This window comes from Homarus americanus, unplaced genomic scaffold (genome assembly GCF_018991925.1).
Source record: "Homarus americanus isolate GMGI-L3 unplaced genomic scaffold, GMGI_Hamer_2.0 scaffold34360, whole genome shotgun sequence".
NCBI classification, from domain to species: domain Eukaryota; kingdom Metazoa; phylum Arthropoda; class Malacostraca; order Decapoda; family Nephropidae; genus Homarus; species Homarus americanus.
In genome coordinates this window covers 5,731,413-5,753,507 of record NW_024739403.1, presented here as the reverse complement: position 1 = coordinate 5,753,507, position 22,095 = coordinate 5,731,413, and the positions used below count along the sequence as shown (strand labels likewise).

General features: G+C 38.7%; 1 protein-coding gene across 4 annotated transcripts in view; it reads right to left on the bottom strand.

Moving 5' to 3' along the window:
- Positions 1-22,095, bottom strand: part of LOC121874566 (PH and SEC7 domain-containing protein-like) — an 84,410-nt gene that overhangs the window by 32,642 nt on the left and 29,673 nt on the right. For 2 of the 4 annotated variants that reach the window (XM_042378760.1, XM_042378762.1), the window contains exons 3-6: positions 14,122-14,175; positions 12,369-13,974; positions 6,194-6,387; positions 331-523 (exon numbers count right to left, since the gene is read on the bottom strand). In XM_042378760.1, the coding sequence (XP_042234694.1) occupies positions 331-523; positions 6,194-6,387; positions 12,369-13,974; positions 14,122-14,175 (2,047 nt within the window). The remainder of the gene's footprint in view (positions 1-330; positions 524-6,193; positions 6,388-12,368; positions 13,975-14,121; positions 14,176-22,095) is intronic. The other 2 variants (XM_042378763.1, XM_042378761.1) reach the window with 2 other exon arrangements.

Sequence of the window (22,095 nt, the reverse complement as noted above, 5' to 3'; positions counted from 1 at the left end):
ATAAAAGCAATTAAGAAGCTGGCGTGCACATCAACGCCCTGATTCCTCCCAAACTCCTACCTGGTCACATATGCAGAATCTTCACTTCCATTTTTCATGGCTATTGTTAGGTGCACAGCACATCCGATTTCACCACTGCATTCAGTAAGCAAATCTTGTCCTTTTCAAAGGAAAATTTTATAATTTTACCCAATTTTTTTCTCTCATCAATCCCCATCAAAGCATATAGTCTACAAAAAAACTCGCCATCACTTAAGGGTTAACTTAACATTAATCTTAATGTTTAGTGGTGCATTAAATAACTCTAAGACTATATCCAATATCACATACGTAGCCCACTGTAGTGGTTGATTTCGCATTGCATGGTAGAGAGACTTCAGTACTTCTCTCGGGAAATTCTCCCCATCATTTAAGTCTGCCAAGTTGTCAATGAACTCATTACAGGTCATCTTACGTCCAACACTCTGCCCGTGAAGGTCAGTATTGAGCAGCATCAGGGCACAGGTCAAGGTGTGGACAGCATCTGTAACAAAATGGTATAGTGATCTTTTACTTAGTCTTCAAAAGAATGTTGGCTTACAGTACAGTGGAATCTTGATAATATGTGGGTTAGGTACCAGACGACATCGTAAATTATCAAATCATTAATTATATTTTAACTGATTTAAATGGAAATCCCCCTGTACAGTAATTAGTTTCGTTCAAGAGGCCAAGAGATACGGTACCCATAAACTGTTCCAAAACTGCTTTAATGAACACTAAGCATCATACATAATACAAAAATAATACAGGAACACATACAGTATATATTGTACAAAAAGTATTTATATTTTTCATAAACAGCTCTCCTTTCCTTCTCAAAATTTCATGTGGGTTGTGTCAATACACCAACACGGAGACAGGCAAGCACTGGACTGACTGTGACCACACTATGTCAATAATGAACCAGGAATTTAATACCATGTAATAACTCATGAGAGGTTGAGTTTGGGAGCTACAAGCATATATATTTACGGCTAGTGAAAAAGTGTATTAACTTTTGTTCACAGCATCTGTTCTAATTGTTATGAGAGAGAAATTTGGTACCATAAAGATCCTGCATAAAATTCTATACAAGACTGTTCCAATATTTTGACACGATATAATGATGGGGACTAAATTCTTTTATGAAAAATCGTAAGTTAGAAACACCATTTTTTACCCAAATAATCCTGAAAAATTTATATAAAACTTTGGTTAAATAAAAATACAGGTATTAAAAAACTAAAAATCCATAAAAAATATAACCTGTTAATTCAACAAAAAAGGGGCTCAGGGTCACTCGCATTACCAAAAAATCCAAATTAACCGAGTACGGAATACAGTAGGATCTCAAGTTTAGCGAGTTTTAGATTCACGATTCATATGTTTAGCGTATGACTTAAAATTTCCAGCCTCTCAAAAATAAATAACGATTTTCATTACCAGATTCTTGAGTTAATGGAAAGTGGGCAGCACGTATTGTCACGGTCCTTTGTTGTCCGCCGTTTTTTTGTATATGGCAGTTAGTCTGAATGAGCGAGAGCAAGCGGTGCAGTAACCTTGCATTATATAACACATTGTGCTTACATTTTGTGAGATTATTGTGTATTAATGATGAGTGAGGTGCATATTGTAAATGTTGGGAGCAGTTCTGGTGGTAATAATGGCCGTAGAGAAGGTCAACAAGGAAAACCCCAAGCCAAGCCTGACTACTATAAGGGGGGTCAAGAAGAGGAAATACCCCCTTGAAATGAAACGAGAGATGCTCAAGATGATCAAAAGTAGTGCTCGTACCTGTGAAAGCATGCGTAGGTTCAACTGCCCCCAATCAACCATACGTTCCCTTAAGAAAAACAAGGAAGCCTTAACTGCTTCTGTGAATGTACTCTCAAGACTTTCGAGTAACAGGACGTTCTCCGATACTTCACAACGAAACCTACTGCTTGTTATCACAGAATATTACCGCCACAGATAAGGCATCAAGCACATGTTTATTATGCTGAAGTTGCACAGAAGAAATGCATTAACTCTCCACCACCGTTCAATGCTTCTATTGGTTGGTTGGCTGCTTTTAAGAAGCGTTATGAAGTCAAGTTTGCCCACTACCATGGGGAGAGTGCATCAGCTGAAGTCATAGCAGCAGAAAAATATCTACCTGTCTTTCAAGCTCTTGTGAAAGAGGGTGGTTATTGCCAAGACCAGATCTTCAATTGTGACGAAACTGGCATTTTCTAGAAGTGCTCACAGAAGACCACTTTCATTACCAAGGATGAAAACAGAGAAGGGGTGTAAAGACTTCAAAGGACAGGATTACAGTTTTATTCACAGCTAATGCAAGTGGAGATTTCTTGATGAAACCCCTGGTTGTTAACCGTACTGCCCGTCCAAGAGCCTACCGTCATGCCAATATGTTGCAGCTCAATGGTTATTGGATGTCTAATAAGCTTGGGTTACAATGTCTTTATGCACCAATTGGTTTGACAAGCACTTTGTTCCTGACGCCCAACGGTACTGCCGGAGGAAGAACACTGACTTTAAAGTGATCCTGGTGATGGATAATGTTCCTGGACACTCTAAGTTTCTAATTGGACACCACCCTAATGTACAAGTTATCTTCCTTCCTCCTAACACCACATTGCTTCTGCAGCCGCTTGACCACGAATTCATCAGTAATGTTAAACTGTTCACTATCAGTCACTCTATAAAGACTTTCATTAGCAGACAGACTCATTAGTTGAGTTACAACAGAACTCTCTGACAGTGACCAGGCTCTACCAGTACCAGCAAACCAGGAGGAGGAGGGGAAGAAGATAGTAGACGACCCGACTCCTAGCACCTCACCACCCCACAACCATGAAATGTTATCAGTTTGTGCGTCTTGGAAGAAATATAATATAAAAAATGCAGCAACCGACAATTGAAGAAATTTTGGAGAAGGATGAAAAACAAGAAGAACTGCAAGCAAGAAGATGACGTTAAACCTGGTAGACCTACAACACGCCAGCTGACTGAGTTGCTCACAACCATCACATGTTTCTGTGAACAGCTAGAAGAATATGAGACCATGTCTCATGCGCTGAACCATGTCTGCCCTGTCATTGATAAGGTTATGGAGGAATATAAGGCCATGTACATGTCCCATGTTAATGCTCGTCAGCAGGCCCTTATTACTCGGTACTGTGTAAGGCCCAGCCTGTTAATGCCTTGGCAAACATCACTTTAGGAGATGATGATGGCACCACCGATGATGATAGTGAAGTGTTGGGTGACTTACTGATGGAAGAGCTGCCTCAAGACGTTGAGGGATTTGATGCTGAGGTGAGGAGGTGTAGAAGAGGGAGCAAGGAGGAAGCAGTAACCAGCCTTCCCTGCCTCGGAACCCATCAACCAACCCTGCCAAGCATTTCACTGACTCCATCAAGTCAGTTATTTTATAGTACGAGTGTACTGTATATAAATATTGTTATCAACAATATGTACAATATAAATATGTATGAAGACAGTACATTACAATAATGTCATTTTCTGGGTGGGTTGTAGGTCGTTACAGGGGGGTTCGGGTTACTGACCGGGAACCAATTAGGCTTATTTACATGTATTTCAATGTTACTCATTTTGCGATTTTCATTTTCAAGATGCTAAAAACAGTACCAATTAGTTGCGAAATTTGAGATCCTAATGTATTTAAACATTAATCAACAATTTCTGAATTTTTGTGTTCAATTATTCATTTGTTTTCTGTTCAGTTTTGTGCCATGCCTTGGTTGCAACATAAAATAATCTATTTATAATTACTGTGCAAAAATTTTTTTTTAAATGCAAATAAAGTAATAATAAAGTAAATAATACAGTAATAAATAATTGTGACACTGAGGCGAGCTAATGAGGCGAGGGGTGAAACAATGAGGCGAGAGGTGAGGTGACGAGGCAAGTGGTGAGGTAAGGCACTTACACAGGCATTTACACAGCACACATTAACAGCACTACTACACCATTGTCTTATTGATTTTAATTTCTAGTTTTTATTTTAAAATTAACTGATACATGATGGCTTGATTTGACTACTTTTGCACTTGGACAACTAATCAGTGAATAAACCTGGGCGTATGGAGATGCATTATACACTACAATAATATTTATTAAATATTACTGATAAATTTTCTACTTTATTATTTACTGAGTGATCAAGACAGATCCTGTGGTAAGCACCAACCCCCTTGAGCAGTGACAACAATGGTGCTTGAGAGATGGTTAGTGTTGGCAACATTGTTAGGAGGAACGATCAGTTGTTACCACTCTGGGATTGAGTGTGGGATTTTTGGGGGAAAATTGATTATTTTTCGATAAGGTTTCATTAACCTGGCACCAAATGAGTCTAAATAATGTGGGAATTATGGTGAAATTGCGTACTGTACTGTCATTATAAAGGGATTGCGGGTTGACGAGTGCGGGAGGTGAGTTGAATGGGTTAAGTTCCTGAAAAACCATTCATTATGTGAATTTTTGTATGGCAAATAAAAGAACATATGGGAAAAAATAGGGTTCGGTTCCCAATGACAAGAAAACCCCAAAACATGGAATCAGTTTGAAAAAAAAAAAAAAACACTACCTAACTAAAGATAAATAGTACACAATTACTGTAATATACTACCTAACACATTGAAAACATTAATAAAATACTTCTGTATTTAAATGAAACCATGCAGCTAAAACTATAAAGGAAGTGCAATATGAAATTTTAACACAGAAGCTATTTGAATACATGTTGGCTGTATCATGAGTGGCCACCCTCAACCTCGTCATAGCAACCCGGCCGCCGCTGCCAACCCTTAGCAACGCTTTCCCTCCCGCTCTTACACACAAGGAAATATTTATTCCCTTTATGTTTTTGCCTTATGATAGCTTTTTCTTGTACTTTTTTTTTGCACATTGTGTACTCATTTTTTTGCACATTATGTACTCATATGTAGGATTGTGTGCATGTGCACTGAATAAAAAAAGTGAAGAAAGATAGTTTATCTACCGTACCCAAAATTAGTAGTTAAAAAATAACAGCAACATAACTCCCCCGGCTCATCCTGCTAACTCCATCTGACGCACAAAGAAATGTTTATTCCCTTTATGTTTTTGACCTTTTGATAATTATTCTTTTTTATAATTTTTTACACATTCTGTAAATAGGATTGTGTGTGCATGTAACTGAATAAAAAAATATGAAGAAAGTTATGTTTATCTACCCAAAAATAAAAGTTGCAAAATAAGCATCAATACAATGATATCCTCATTACCGGAACAATTGGTGCACAGCACTTGAGGAAATAAGAAATTTCTGGGTGACGAAACAACGTTCTCTCAAATCCGGAAAAATTACCCCACCCCCTGAATTTTTCCGGGTATACCTGTACAGGGAAAAGTTTCTCAAAAATTTCAGGAAATTGCGCATTATTTCATCCTCGGAATTTGCTTTCAGACCCAGGGGAAAAATTGGAGAATTTCCTGAAATTTCTTGAATTACATATTATTTCATCCTCAGAATTTGCTCCCAGACCCAGAAGAAAAAAAATTGGAGAGAGTTTTTTGGAATTTTTCTTGGAATTTTCAAGAAAATTCGCCTGATTTTTAACCTCGGAACATTGTTCCCAAACTCAGAATTGAGAGAAATTTTCTGGAAAAATTCCAAGCAAATTTCGATTCCAGCTATTGGAGAGTTCCGGCTAAGAGGGATTCTGGCTAACAGATATTACTACAGTAGTACAGTACTGGATAACTCCTACCTCAGCCTGGCAGGGAGAGTGCTAAGGGGATGTGCCTCCCCGTAATGTGAAAGAGATGGTAATTTAGGAAAATTGTATCAGCGAATTTTTGTATCTCAAATGTTCATATAGCAAGCGATACCTGTACTGCTTGTATCTAAGATTCCCAAATGACTGTCAGCAAAAGCATAAAGGATTTGCATAGTAATAATTACCTTTCAATATATTCACCAAGAAATACTGAACTTCTGTACATATATGGTAATTATTATCATCATTAGCAATTGCTACTCTCATATTAGAAATTTCAATTCTACCACAGAGACAAACTGTTTTATATCCTGCCTGTCCTTACAATATAGTTTAAGCAAAATATTTTTGGTACCAGGTATCTACACATATATCCACTTGGTACTTACCTTGTGAGTTAAAGGTTCCAGGATTACATTCTAAGAATCGATGAGAGAAATGCACTAAGACACGTTCTCTCTCCTGAGTTTCGCCTGCTAGACAAAATTTGTCTAAAAATTTGCGAAGAGCTTTATCCAGGGTGTCACCTCGGAAATCAAAGTAGTTGAGGTACTCCTCAGCAACCGCTCTACTGAATTCATTGCTGAAAATATTAAAAGGAACAGCTAAAAAAAAATGAAATACAATACAACTAATATTGTGTCCGATCCATTCAAAATGCTTGGGGCACTAAAAATGTATAATGAATGGCCAGACAGCTTATAGTAGCAAAAACACAAAGGAAACACAAAGTTTACAAACAGGAAAATTTCATTCTTTTTTCTTTTTCATTGGTGATTCATTTTTAATAATCTGCAGTGAAACTCCAATATCTAATCCTGGAGAATATCCAAATCATGAATGGATGAATCAAATGCAGTCACCTGGAATCAAAGGAGGTTTAAAGAAGATAATGAAATATGGCTGAACTCTTAAACACTCCCCCTACAGCCATCAGTCTCCCTCTGGGACCATTTTAAGTTAATATGCTCTTAGCCAAACTGTATCAATCTCAGACTTTATACTGAATATTTATCAAGTATAATTTTCTTATAATAAATTTTTTTATCAATTATATTCATCTCTACTCCATCTTCTCTGTACCTACTGACAAATACCCTGCACACAGGCCCGTCCTTTAGGGGGGGCGAACAGGGGCGACCGCCCGGGGCCCAGCACTAGACCCAGTGACCTCGGACACATTACCTGTTGACTGGTTAATCTGACCTGACGGCTTACGCCACCATCGCAACCGTGACCTTACCATCCATAGCGACAGTCCCATGGGGGTTGGTGGAGGTGGGTTCCTCTGACCGCATAATCTGACTCCATATATATATTTTCTGGGGCCCCGCAGTGGCTGAGTTGCCCCGGGCCTCGCACCCTCCTAGGGACGGCCCTGCCTGCACATCTATCCAAATCTGAACTGGGAGTATGTACAAAGATACAAACTGATGTACAGGGGGTCCCCGGGTTACGAATGGGTTCCGTTCCTGAGGACGTTCTTAAGTCGGATTTGTACTTAAGTTGGAACACAAGCTACGTGCATACCGTGCTAACAGAACAATGTTTAAAATCCCACTATATCATAGCCTAAGTCCTTATATACATCTAAAATCACTTAATTTAAGACAAAAAGAAGAAATAGAATGACAAAATACAGCAAATGAAAGTAAAAAATATGTCATCAGGTAAATAAAATACAATAAATTTCAAGTTTAACCCATTTCATTTCAGTGGGCATTCGTAAGTCGGACGTTCATAAGTTGGGGACCCCCTATGACACACGTTTCTTTTAACTTATGTTCTTTTTACCTGAAATTTTGATATTTTTACTCTCTATATTACTTAAGTCATCCACCCATTCATTCATTTACCTATCATGAAGAACTTTTCTTATTCTTCTAGAGTAATGTACAGTACAGTACAGTACTGTACTTCCTTATCTACTCATTCCAGTTCTCATGAAGTATTGTCCACCTTTGTATAAAATGTACATGTGTCTGCTAAACTATGGCACTTAAATTATAATACAATATATCGGGTCCGACTAATTACCCAAATGTAGCCGCAATGAAGTCAAATAATGGTCCTACATGAATAAATCGGGTCACCAATCACTTCTTGACTAGTATTTGGTGTCACAAAGTAAAAAAAATTGGAAAACGTAATTTAATTTGAGTTAATAGATCGAGTGCATGTACCTAACCTAACCTAACCTAACCTCGACTAGTATTTGGTGTCACGAAGTCAAAAAAAATTGGTAAACTTCATTTAATCTGAGTTAATAGATCAAGTGCATGTACCTAACCTAACCTAACCTAACCTAACCTAACCTAACCTAACCTAACCTAACCTACCTAACCTAACCTAACCTAATCTAATCTAATCTAATCTAATCTAATCTAATCTAATCTAATCTAATCTAATCTAATCTAACCTAACACAACACAACTCAGATTAAATTAAGTTTACCAATTTTTTGTGACTTTATGACACCAAATAATAATCGAGAAGTGATTCACAGCCCGATTTACGCTTGTACGACCATCATTTGACTTCATTGCGTGATTGCGTAAGTGAGCAGCCACGGTGGCGCCTCTGGTGAGCAAATAACGCATTTGTTTGCCATGGCGGTACATTTGAAATATTTCCTGCCCAATTTCCCTTGCAAAATAAAAAAAATTATTGCTATACGTATATAGGAAAATGTCGATACTTTTGGTAGCCAGGATATAAAAAAATCTGTTATATAAAGTCGCGATGCTGTATATCCCGACCCTACTGTATAAACTATCTTGGTAAGACCATTCGCAACATCTGTTTACAACTTTACAACATTATGATACCCAGTACATCAAGTGTTGCAAATGGCGTGTAGTATGGAGTTCCCTCTGATGGCTTTGCAGTTTATAATCATCATACAGTCCTTTCACATATTATTTAAGGTAAGACAAGTTTCATTACACTGCATTTTTATTATATTATTATTTCTATGTTAATTAGGTTCAGCAAACATAAGTTTAGGGACAAAATATTAGTGGTAGAAGTTAGATGGGTGTTAGCCGACGATCTCTCCACCCATGGGACTGACCTAGGCTGTAGGATTTAAGGTTCACATTTTATACTTGGCATTTAAGACAACCCCAAGTTTTGGGGGTCTTTTTTAAGCTTCAAAAGTCGTCTTGTATGTCAGTATATACAGTAGTACTGGGCAAGTAAAACTCCAACATAATCTTCCCAGCCTAATTACAGGAGCTTGGGTACAGGTCACCACAACTGATGTGTCCCTTTGTCTCGGACCTCATGATACTGTACCCACAATACAATATGTGTGCATGTTTGTAGTGAACGTGTTTTTGTTACATTTATCCACTGGTAATTGTTTCCAGTTCATCATGGCTCTCAAATGGGTATCAAAGCATAAACACATGGTTGTTAGTAATGCTAAGAAAGCTGCAGACATCATATAATACCAGTAAGTTCTTCTCTCCCCGGTACAGTCAATGGCACAACCTTAAGACCCCTGCACTTGAGTAAAAAAACACCATGTGTACTGTACACAGGTGACATATCCTGCAGTTTAAAACTTGTGCATACTGTAATATCATTTTATTTCTATTGCAACACTTTTCTATTTTCCTGTCACTTTATTTGCATGATTAGTGTCCATAATTTTTGTACTGTATACAGTACTGTTTAAGTAAGTGCAGCAGCCAAGTAGATACAATAATACAGTACTTACCTCTTGTCGTAAGGGTTCAGTTGTACATGGGTCTCTAACTTTACAGTTGGGGAGGTGCAGCACTGACTATAGTGCCTCCTTGTGTAGCTACCAAAGGTTTATTGAGTACTATACAATGTTGTAATGTGTACCTAATAACCAGCCAAGCCCATGGGACCCTCTTACTTTCAAGAAAATGAAGCACATGTGAGGGAACTTCAAGACACCAATAAAAGTATCATTCCACAAGGTCTTGAGAATGGGTCTCCTCAGATATGAGGACTTCTACTACTATACAGTGTATTGTAAATACCTATCAATTCCAGTTTTTCCTGTCTGAAAACATCACGCACAGTAGGGGGCAGTGAAATTTTGCTCAAAGCTGCACTGTTCAGGCATTGTTCCTTATACATATCTAAGACTCCATGCCAAATTTGAAGCTGATATGTCGAGGTTTAGTCTGCCGCATTTTCTACTGAAATTTTTTAATTTACCTACAGTACTAGCCAAACAGCCGCTGTGGCGGTGCAATGTTCTGTTCAGTGTTTATCAACTTTTTTTTTCATATCTCTTATTTCATTTAAGTTGTCTTGTTGCAGATGAGTATGGTGCTATGTCTATATTGATTATCAGCCTTTTCTCATTTCATTTCTCAATGTTGTGTTACTGTACTGTAATGTAGGGGAGACCTGGGTAAGTTGGCGCACTTGAAATTATTCAAATAGTTACCGTTAAGCTTGTGACCGATACTTGATTAGTGATTATGCTGGAGCTGCCATTGCTACTGCCACCTTAACTGACTATGGCATTATCACAAAGGATGACAAGAGTCAGGTTATTGGACCACATAAGCTGCGGGATGCGAGACAAAAATACCGATTTAAGAGGCAAGAAATTGAGATGGCTAGTTTAGATAATTTGACGTCACTCTATTTTGATGGTAAGAAGACCGCCACTCGTGTGATGATAAAGAATGAGAAGACCGAGAAATGGAGTTCGAGGATGATGGTGAAAGATCATTATGTCATCATGGTTGAGCCTGGCAATGAATATCTCACACATGTGACTCCCAAGACTGGACACGGAAAGCAGATTGCCAAAACTATTCACGAGTTTCTGGTGGAGAAAAATCTAACCCAGCAGCCCATTGTGTGTGTTGGTTGTGATGGAACCAATGTAAATGTAGGATCAGAAAATGGAGTCATTCATCATCTTGAAATGTTACTTGGTCACCCGCTCCATTATTTCATATGTCAGCTTCACGGAAATGAGCTGCCTTTCCGCGCAGTTTTTTATCACTATGATGGTAAACCAAGTGGTCCTGAGCATTGGCGTGGTCCCATTGGAAAGCAGATCAAGGAGTCTTTGTCTGAGCTTCCAGTTGTCGCCTTCCAGCCAGTCAGTTTCCCTGATTTCCCTGTGTTTAATGATGAAGTGGAGAAAGATCTGTCCTGGGATCAGAAATACCTGTATAGGATTTGTAAAGGAGTTATCACAGGTGTTGTTGAAGATGACTTGGCTGCTATTGAGCCAGGTCCTCCCTGTGTGTCAAGGTGGAACACCTTATGGAGTAGAATCCTCAGGCTGTATGTAGCAACATCAAGACCCAGCCATGAGTTGAAAAGAATTGTCATTACAATAATAAAGTTCAGTGCTCCAATGTGGTTTTACATCAAGACACACCCTTACGTAACACACGGCTCAAGGAACGTATTCCAGTCCCTGCTATATATGAAACACCTGAATAGTGAGGAGGAGACGATAGTGAAGAAGGCTGTCCAGAGAAATGCATACTTCGCCCACACAGATCAACTTCTTCTTGGTATGTGTGCAGATGAGGACATGACTGTTAGAGAAAAAGCTGTCTCAATGATAAGAAAAATTAGAGAGGAGAATCAGCAAAAGGAAGAATGCACTGGCAGATCTGAAGAGGAGGAGGAAGATTCTGATGCTGCTGTTGACGAGAATTTGTTAAACTATACTGATGAGGAGGGTAAAGATGGAGATGGGAATGAGGATGTGCCTCCTGTAGTCAACATGAGAAAGGTGGTGACTCCGAAACTAAAGTGGCAAGCAAAAAACTATCATTCCATAATTAACTGGAGGAATGAACTCAAGACTGAGCCTCCTTACATTGCTTCTCTGTCAAATCTACAGGTTAATGACATTCTTGAGACACCATTAGTGGTGCCCAAGTGGCCAAACAGCACTCAGGCGGTCGAGAGAGGCATAAAAGTGATGACTGAAGCTTGCACTGAAGTGACGGGATACGAATCGAGAGATGGATATATTAGGCAAAGATTATTGTCTAGGAAAATGATGCCAAGGTTCCGCACAAAAAAGAATTTCAATATGAACTTGTAATGATTTTCTATACGGTGTACCTGTAAAATAACATGTGAATTAAATCGATGTCACCCATGTAAAATTTATCATTATCCTGGAAAACATTAAATGACACCTAATTTTTGGTATACACTAAAAGTTGACAAAAAGTCGTTCGCGATGCGGCAGGGTAAGTATGCATGAAATGGCATGAAATTTTGCACAGGTGTTTGTTACAGCCATACAAACGATGCCTGAAAAGTGCAGCCTGCAACTCAAATAAAAGTGTTTTTTCCCTGCCCCCTAGCACAGTATCCCCCGGTGGGTGGGGTGGGTGGGTGGGTGTGTGTGGGGTGGTGGGGTGGGGTGGGGTGGGTGTGGGGTGGGCGGGGGCAGGGCAGGGGCAGGGCAAGTGTGTGTGTGTGTGTGTGTGTAAAACTTCAGTTCAACAACTACACCTAAATATATGAATAATATAAAGAAAACAGCCAAAAAATAAGAAAATATAAAGACATAATTTACGTAGGCTATCTTACTTTTTAGAAAGATGTCTGGAGACATCAGATTTCTTGAAACCATCAAGGGTGATAAGTCGTTTTGCCAATCTGACTGCAGACGGGATGTCCACAGCCTTGGGACTGTAGTGAAAGCTGTGTAGGGAGTCAATGTCAGACTCATCCTCACTAAGAGGAGGAGAAGTGGTGCTTGAGGTTCGTATGGAAGCCTTGCCTGTTCCATCTTCTTCTGAAAGACATGTAATTTCATCCTCAGATTCACGCAACTCCTGATAAGCAAGGGTATCTGGGGAGAGGGTGCCTGAGCCAGGGGTGGGTGGGCGAGTATTAGTGGGTGTTAAATCAGGGTCACGCAAAGCATCATTATTGTCCTGGTGCTCATGATGAAGTGGCTCACCACTTTTTTGTAAATGCTGAGGCCGTTTTCTATTACTTTTCTTATCAGGTCCCTCAACTTTAATCACAATACGATTTTCGTCTTGTTTCCTTACTTTATTTTTTTCAGAGACAAGGCCTCTATTCTCAGATGTCATTACACCACCCATATTGTGACCGTTGGGAAGCAAATCTTTGGTACTAAAACTATTACCATAAGCTGAAGAGATGTGTAAAGTTGGAGTTGTATCGTCCCATTCAAGTTCATCAGGCACATCTGTGTCCGGACTAGTTAGGCTAGAGCTGTTAGAGCAAACATTATCAGATCTGTTAGAGCTGCCAAGCGAATCACGCCCACTACACATTTTATCGTACACTCCGCTACATGAATACTGCATGGAGGACGTTGGAGACTGGGGAGAGGTAGGGGAGGGAGACCTGATTAGGGGACTGTCAGAGTCATGACTCGAGTGAACACTGTCAGGGGAAGTAGGGGCATTAAAGGTCCATACAATACGGCGGTCACGGTCCTCATGGGGAACAGGGGAAGAGCTATTATCATCACAGGTATCTAGAAGGGTGTTTAGTGAAGACGTCACATCATCATCAAGCTCTATATTAACTGCACACATATTATCCTTCTGGTACTGCAAGTGGTCTTCCGACTTGGATATTCTCACAGAAGTGCTGGTTGGGGGGTAAGTAAATTGCACACCACTAGCATTACTATCAACAGACACAGGCGAACACAAACTCTGCGGACTTCCCACTTCATGTTTGGCTAGCCTGCCACCACAAATGTCCGTTTCATTAGGACTTGTGGGAACACTTGAGCTACCAAATTTTCTCAAATCATCAACAGTTTTCTGCTGGGGTAGCCAACTGGGATCATGGGAAGTCCGTGAGAGATTCAAGATAAGGTCACCTGTCATCAAGTACGCTTCACTTTTGGGTTTCTTCTTGTTGCGCTCATTTTCAGTTGTCGTTCTATCTTTCATGTGCAAACCGTTCTCAGATGCTGTATGGTTTGAACCATGGCTGATGGATGTTCTGTCAGAGGCATCAGAAAGTGTGGGACTTGGTAAAGATGGAGGTGTTGAAGATGACTGCTCAGGTGGTGTTCTACTTGAAGACTTTTTGGCTTTGATGTGTTTTACACCCTGAAGATCATCCTGAGTAATTGCTGTTCGTAAGACATCAGGATTATTTGGTGTTGCTAGGTACTGTTGTACACGCTGCTGAATACCTGCATCTGTAAGTAGATAATCAGTATTAAAAGCTGAAATTTTAATGTATTGAAAACAAAATGCAATCTTTAACAAATTAAATGAACAAACAGTAAAGGTGAATTAATCTGTTCCTAGACATTAGGATAGATCAATAAAAGAAGATAACTCACCGGTTTTTAATTTGAGTGTCACTTCTGAAGTTGATAAACGAAGACAATTGAGAACTGCAGAAGAAAAGAATAACAGTTAGTGCAAGCTTCTCAAACATGTCAGACTTTGCTCCTTCAATATGCTGTTAGTATAAAACAATCAAACAGACAGAAGTTTCTTTATAAAAATACATTCATTATTGTTAAACTGTGGGCTAAATGCAAATCACTCGGTAACACATAATGAGGAGCTCGCTCACATCACAATCTTAAGTGACACCATTTCATTGCCTTTGTTCAATCAAAAACCCTCTAGATACTCACTTGTTTGTATTTCAATCACACAGTAATATTTCTATTCTAAATAATAAAACATTTAAGTAAGAGCTCTCCCCATAGCATTGACACATAGCAAAACAATACTTAATGTATTTTCATTTCCTTACCTCCATTCCAACCTAAATGAGATAGATTATGAGGACTTCCACATTCAGTAATCAATGAGATGGAATATGAAGACTTCTATATTCAGTATGCTATGAGGTGAAGTATGAAGAGTATGAGGACTTCTATATTTAGAACACTATGAGGTGGAGTATGAGGCCTTTTATATTCAGTACTCTATGAGGTGGAGTTTGAGGCCTTCTGTATTCAGTACTTTATGAGGTGGAGTAGAAGGACTTCTATATTCAGTACTTTATGAGGTGGAGTATGAGGACTTCTATATTTAGAACACTATGAGGTGGAGTATGAGGACTTCTATATTCAGTACTCTATGAGGTGGAGTATGAGGACTTCTATATTTAGAATACTATGAGGTGGAGTATGAGGACTTCTGTATTCAGTACTCGATGAGGTGGAGTATGAGGACTTCTATATTCAGTACTCGATGAGGTGGAGTATGAGGACTTCTATATTCAGTACTCTATGAGGTGGAGTATGAGGACTTCTATATTTAGAACACTATGAGGTGGAGTATGAGGACTTCTATATTTAGAACACTATGAGGTGGAGTATGAGGACTTCTATATTCAGTACTCCATGAGGTGGAGTATGAGGACTTCTATATTTAGAACACTGTGAGGTGGAGTATGAGAACTTCTTTATTCAGTACTCTATGAGGTGGAGTATGAAGAGGCTTATCAGAACTTCCACATTCACTCCATCAGTTTACACACAAGAAACACAAATAATAATAAAAGATCACTTTAAAGTTTCCAGGTTCCATACGTTAACATACCTTGTAAAACAGATCTTTGCCAACAAAATGTTCATTGATTGAATCCTTTGTACTGTGGTGCTGCTTTAAAACTTCCAAATGCCACTGATATTAGAGAAATCCTAGTTAAACAAATAGAATGCTGTGTCCACTCTACAAAAGAAATGAGGCAATAATTTCTACAGCAGCCCAATACAGGTTCAGTACTATACACTAGTAAATGAAGATGTTATATCATTGGGCAACTTGCTAATCATGTCCTTTATTATCAAAAGAAGGAATTTAACACAAGTATATACCAAACTAAAGTACTATTGTCCTCAAACTGTTAAGTGACCTGTCTCCTAAATGTATGAATGATGTATACATGAAACTACAGTAATGTGTATGTTTAGTATGAATAGTATGCAAACTTCCAATAAACTGATATTTATCCCCATGATATCCACACAGGCACAGACCTATTATGAAACAACACAATTAAAAGTACAAGTCAGAAATCTAATGAATACAATGGGGGCAGGGTCTTCACAACACAGTGCTCCTAACTAGCTAAATTATCTGTATTTGTGGTGGTACAGGAAGTAACCATAATCATTTACTTTGTTAATTGTTGAAAGTACCCACTGAGACCGCTGAACAACTATGTACTTTCAATCTTAGGGAAAAACTACTCCTTCATTACATGACTAATCTTACTTTGTCTCAGTTTAAGATAAAAAAAAGTCCTCATCTCACTGACGAATATCTAATGCAACAGTGGGAACTAGCTCAACTATTAAAAATTCATAACTTCCAGCTTTTAGAAAGTGTTGCTAATATCCAGGCACAAAATTTCATGTACAGTCCCCCGAAAAAGTATCATTAGATTTTCTGTCACTACAATTTAAAATGCTTGATGAAATGCTTTGGTATGATCCCCAATGCATCATCATAAGTTGGTAAGCCTGCTCACCATATCAGCAACAGCTAGAGATGGGGTAGGATTGGGGGAGCGAGTTGTCTTTGTAGGGCATACTAGATACTTCAATAAACTACAATATAACAAGAAATCCATTAAGCTATATTAATGCATGTATCATACTGGGTAGAAGCAAGGCATATGTAAACAAGCCACTGATGATTACAATAACACTGAAATATACATTAAATGGAAATGTTTCGGAACATCATAACTGAGACTGAGACCTCAAAACGGATATTTCACCATTAAATCGTTGTACTAACAGTTTATTCATACTGAGTTTCACAATATGCCTACTCATGTTCACGATGTCTGATTTATGAAGAGTGACTAAACAAATAGTACTTGAGATGAGAGTGAACAGCTACAACAATATACAATATATTGGTCTATATGGGATCTGCCATGTTACTGATATGTAAATTGCATTAGTTTAACACCAAAATAAGGGTAAAAATCAATGGAATTGCATGCAAACTATAGCAAGACATTTGTTGTTGTAAGTTTCAGTGTGGCACCAGCTGTTTCATGGCACCTACGGTAACCCATCGTGATACTGTGGGTTCAGTCACCCCAAATCGCCGTACTATCTCAGCATTACATATACAGCTCCTCCCCGACTTATGACCTACTCGACTTACGACCACCCGCACTTTCGACCTGCCTCAGTCGTACCAAAAGTTGGTCAAATTACGTATTTTCAAGTCCCAATGTCAGTACACAGACAAAATTTTCGTTTGTAATTCACTTTAAAATGGCTGGCAAGCTTATAAGTGAGTGTTTTGTGGTGCTGAGAAGAAAAAGAGACACCCATTTTAGATTTTATATGTATTATTTAAGCATTTCTGACTTACGACCTGGATGCCTGTCTCTAACCCCGTCATAAGTTGGGGAGGAGCTGTACACAGTATTGTACGTTGACGCCGTTAATTTAACACCGTCAATGGACGGCAGCAATTTTTTGTTAACATTGACTCCATAAATTTTTTGGGCAGGTGACGAAGTCAACTTTTCACCCGAGTGGAGCGTCAAGCGTCAAGCGTCAATTTGGTCGTCAACTTCTAAGATTTTCGATTTTTCCAAGTTCAATTTTCAATTATCTTGTCTTAAAAACGACCGACAAGGCCATGAGGGAGTTGTTCATCAAATACAACACCCCCATCCTCTCTAGTGCTACCGTGGAGCGCATGTTCTCCACGGGCAAGGACATCTTGAGGCCCAAGCACAGCAGAATGAGTGACAAGCATTTGAGATGCTAATATTCTTGCGGGGAATAAATGAATAATTAAAATGATATATAGTACATTATATAAATCATAATGAATGATTAAAAATGAATGAATATTTTTTGATTTTGCATATGTTACTCCCATACACAAGAGAATACGCGTTTCGGGGCTGCATTTGTGCGTCACTGAAAACTCGTTGACGCAAGGTGTTGACGCTGACACTAACGGCGTCAATTTATGAAATCGTTTACACCGACGCTGACGGCATCAAATTTCTCAGCCGCTGACGCTGGCGCCACCACTTTTTTTTCGTTGACGCGTACAACACTGCATATACTGTATATTTTCAGCCTTCTGGCTGCCAAGTTCTTTCAATAAACCGTTAATTATTATCATTATAATTTTTATACGGTACCCTCATTGTGAAAGGCAATGATAGCACCTCTCACATCATGCAATGTTTCCCCGATAATTCCTCGCTCCATTTGATGTAAGATCCCATTGATGACTGGCCTGGTGTTGGTATCCATTTATGACATCCACTCTGAGTCATGTAATACATGTACATATACTCATTCATGCTCAAAGGATGCAGATGTAGAGCTACCAACCGTTCAGAAACAGGCCGAACAAAATTGCTCGGAAAGCCTCATATCACATCAACTTCATGGCTAACAATACTTTTGTGGGGGACTGTACTTGTATGACATAACATTTAGGACTGGAACATATGATAGCAAGTTTACTAAAATACCTTTAATCATAACAACATTACAGGGTGGGAAAAAAATCAGACAGCAGAATGTGAAAGTGGACAGTCACAACAAAATACCTTGACATATCTGACAAACACTTCTTCTAAAATGACATATAAACTACATGTACAGTTAGCCAAAGATCCAATGACCCCATCCTAGGTCTCGTACTGGCATTTTTACCTGGCAATACTTGGTAAAGTAAGGCAATGTGTAAAGGCGATTGTGATTGGTGGATCTATTTTCGTCTGAATCAGTGTCAGGATAAATATTAAACGATCCATAGATAGAATTTTTCTAATAATATTAAAATAATAAACTATTCACCATTATTTTAGATCACAAGACGTTTCCAAATGTTCGTATATTTGCTTAAATAATGAAAAAATATTAATTTTCTGAGAATCTTGTGGCAGCCCTTGTTGTAGTTGACTTGCCAATTCATTAATAAATTTTCTTCATTATTTAAGGAAATATACGAACATTTGGAAACTTCTCAAGATCTTAATAGTAATAAATAGTTATTATAAAAATTCTACCTTTGGATTGTGAAATAGTTATCCTGACAGTGATACAACCGAAAATAGATCCACCAATCACAATCACCACTACATACAGCCATACAGCCTTACTTTACCAAATATTGCCAGGAAAAATTGCCAGTACGAGACCCAGGGTGGGGTTGCTGGATCTTTGGCTGACTGTACATCAACACTCAAATCATGTCCTAAAAACACAAACGACTTAAAAGACGTGTACAGTAATTTTAGGTCACACTAACTCATCTACCAGTCTAATGTAAGGTTTACAACGGGTTAAACAACACCACCCCTGATCCTCCATGGCGTATTGAGAGAAAATTAGTGATAAAATACTGAACACCAACTACATAACAAAGTCATACCCAACCAACCTGAGTGCATTACAATATTCTCCAAGTCCTGTACTGCTATACAAAAAAATCTGAAGTAACCTAAGATTTTTACATATTGCTGTATCATCCATATGGAAATTCTACAATTGCTTTAGACTGTATGAATCTTATTTGTAATATATGAAGAAATATAAAATTGCTTTTTCATAAATTCAATACTTTAACAATAGAAGTGTGCTGTAATATTTATTTTTAAGATAGTACTGAAACTGAAGGACCTATTCAAGAGTATAAAGGAAAGAATGCCATACTATACCATACACTATGTACTATACTGTACAGTACTATACTGTACACTATACTATACTGTACTATACTACCGGTATATACTGTACTGTACTATAATCTCCATTAGCCAGAACCCCTCATAACCGGAATTTTCTAATAGCCGGAATTGAAATTTTCCGAGGGGCACATTTTCTGGAAAATTCCGAGAAAATTTTCCCAGTACCCAGAAAATTCAGGGGATGGGGAGTTTCTTCTGGGTTTGAGAGATGAAAATCAGGCGCATTTTCCATAAATTCCGAGACAAATTTTCTGATTACCAGAAAATTCCGGGGATGGGGGATATTTTTCCGGGTTCGAGAGATGAAGTAATGCGCAATTTCTGGAACTTCTGAGAAAATTTTTCCATTACCCGGAAAATTGCGGGGATGAGGGATTTTTTCCGGGCTTTGAGAAATGATGTAATGTTAAATTTCTGGAACTTCCAAGAAAATTTTTCCATTACACAGAAAATTCCAGGGATGAGGGTTTTTTCTGGCTTTGAGATAGTTGTCTCGTTACCCGGAAATCTTCCATTCCCAGAAGTGCTCTGCACCAATTGTTCCGGCTAACGGAGATATCACTATCCATTTTTAACCCTCTCATTTGTTGACACTTACCGTACATCACTGTTATTGTATGATTAATAAAACACTGTAATGTTGAGTAAAAACAAACTAAGCTTAAAACATGTGAGTCATGAATCACATATCTCTCTTCCTACTACTGTCCAGCATAACATACTCAGCAAAACGCTTTATCTTTTCAATAATACTTACCGAATATAATGTGAGAATTGGGCCTGTAAAACTGGACATAATTTTTTACAGGTACTGTATTTCAGATCTGTATAACTCAAATAAGAAATGAAGGAATGAGGCATGAAATCCCATCTTATTACTGAGGGAGTAAAACAACTACAGTAATAAGCAAGATACATTATACCACCACTAAATGCACGAACCATAAGAGACACTTAGCCCTCAATATTGAAGAGGCTTATATCCCTGCATAACCTCGTGAATGCAGATACTGGTACCTTGGTTCAGTGGGCAAAAGGGGGTCAAGTCCCTGGGTCAACTAAGCATAGGGGGTAAGGGCATACATTCACTCTCGGCAGCAGCTGAAGTGCAACTGACTGTTGACTGGTGGGCCAGTCAACACAGCAGATGACACTACAGTACTCAAAAATATTTTGATCAGATAAATACTGAAATAGCATTTTAAAATATTAAAGTCATTGCCTACAGCAATATGTATTGAAATTAGATATATTAAATTTTTTACATTGCTGTTGGAAAATGCTATATAGCTGCCATAATTTCCATTATATTCATAAGGGTTATGAACCATATGAGCATAGTGATTTCCAAAGAAGAAAAAAAATTGACAAAAAATTCCTATTTTAAGAGAACAGAACAACACTGTACTGTACTTTTAAACTTTTTAATTTGTTCAAAATCTCAAAAGAAGTATGCTCACTACTCCTAAACGTGTGGATTAGAGGAGTTGGGTTCAAAAGTTTGAAGCTTGACATCAATTAATTATTGATCAGGAAAAATTTATTTCAACTGTTTTTATATTCTAATTACTCAATCCCTGTAAATCTTACATGTCATTTTCTTGCACAGTATTTTGCAGTTAAAATTAAGCAGATGAATCATTTAAAACATATTAATAACAAATTTTAACACAAAAACTGCTTGGCCAAAAACAATGCAGTACTGTACAGTAATTGTTCAAATAACTTCCCTGATATCAATGATTGCAGCAACAATAATTATACAGGTACAATATATGAATGAGTTTTCTAAAGAAAATGTTTAAATGCATATTAAGTACAGTACAGTACAGTACTCCCCCAACATGCTGACTGAGAAACTGGAAGTAGTGCTGGGTCACTGCCCACCTCCCTCATCCACATAGTAGTGTGGTGCTGGGTCACTGCCCACCTCCCTCATCCACATAGTAGTGTGGTGCTGGGTCACTGACCACCTCCCTCATCCACATAGTAGAGTGGTGCTGGGTCACTGACCACCTCCCTCATCCACATAGTAGTGTGGTGCTGGGTCACTGCCCACCTCCCTCATCCACATAGTAGTGTGGTGCTGGGTCACTGACCACCTCCCTCATCCACATAGTAGTGTGGTGCTGGGTCACTGACCACCTCCCTCATCCACATAGTAGTGTGGTGCTGGGTCACTGCCCACCTCCCTCATCCATGCAGTAGTGTGTGGTGCTGGGTTACTACAAGTGTGCATGCATATAAGTTTGTGAAAAAGAGCATGTTTAGATATGAGAGAGATAGACTGACTGTGTGTGTGTGGGGGGGGTAGGCTGAGTGAGTGAGTGAGTGTGTGTAATTATTGTTGGCGACCTGTGGTGTAATGGTCAGCATCCTTACCTCGCAAGCGAGCGGACCCGAGTTCGATCTTCGGGCAGGGTGAAACTATGGGCAAGTTTATTTATGCCATTTGCCTCTGTCTACCCAGCAGTAATTGGGAACCTGAATATTAATCGATTTACGGATCGTATTCCGGGGTAATGGTTAGCCAGTGCAGTTGGCGAGTTGTCCTGTCTTCTCGGACTATTCCTTGACACTGGGTCATGCAGCTTGTTAACTTAGGGTG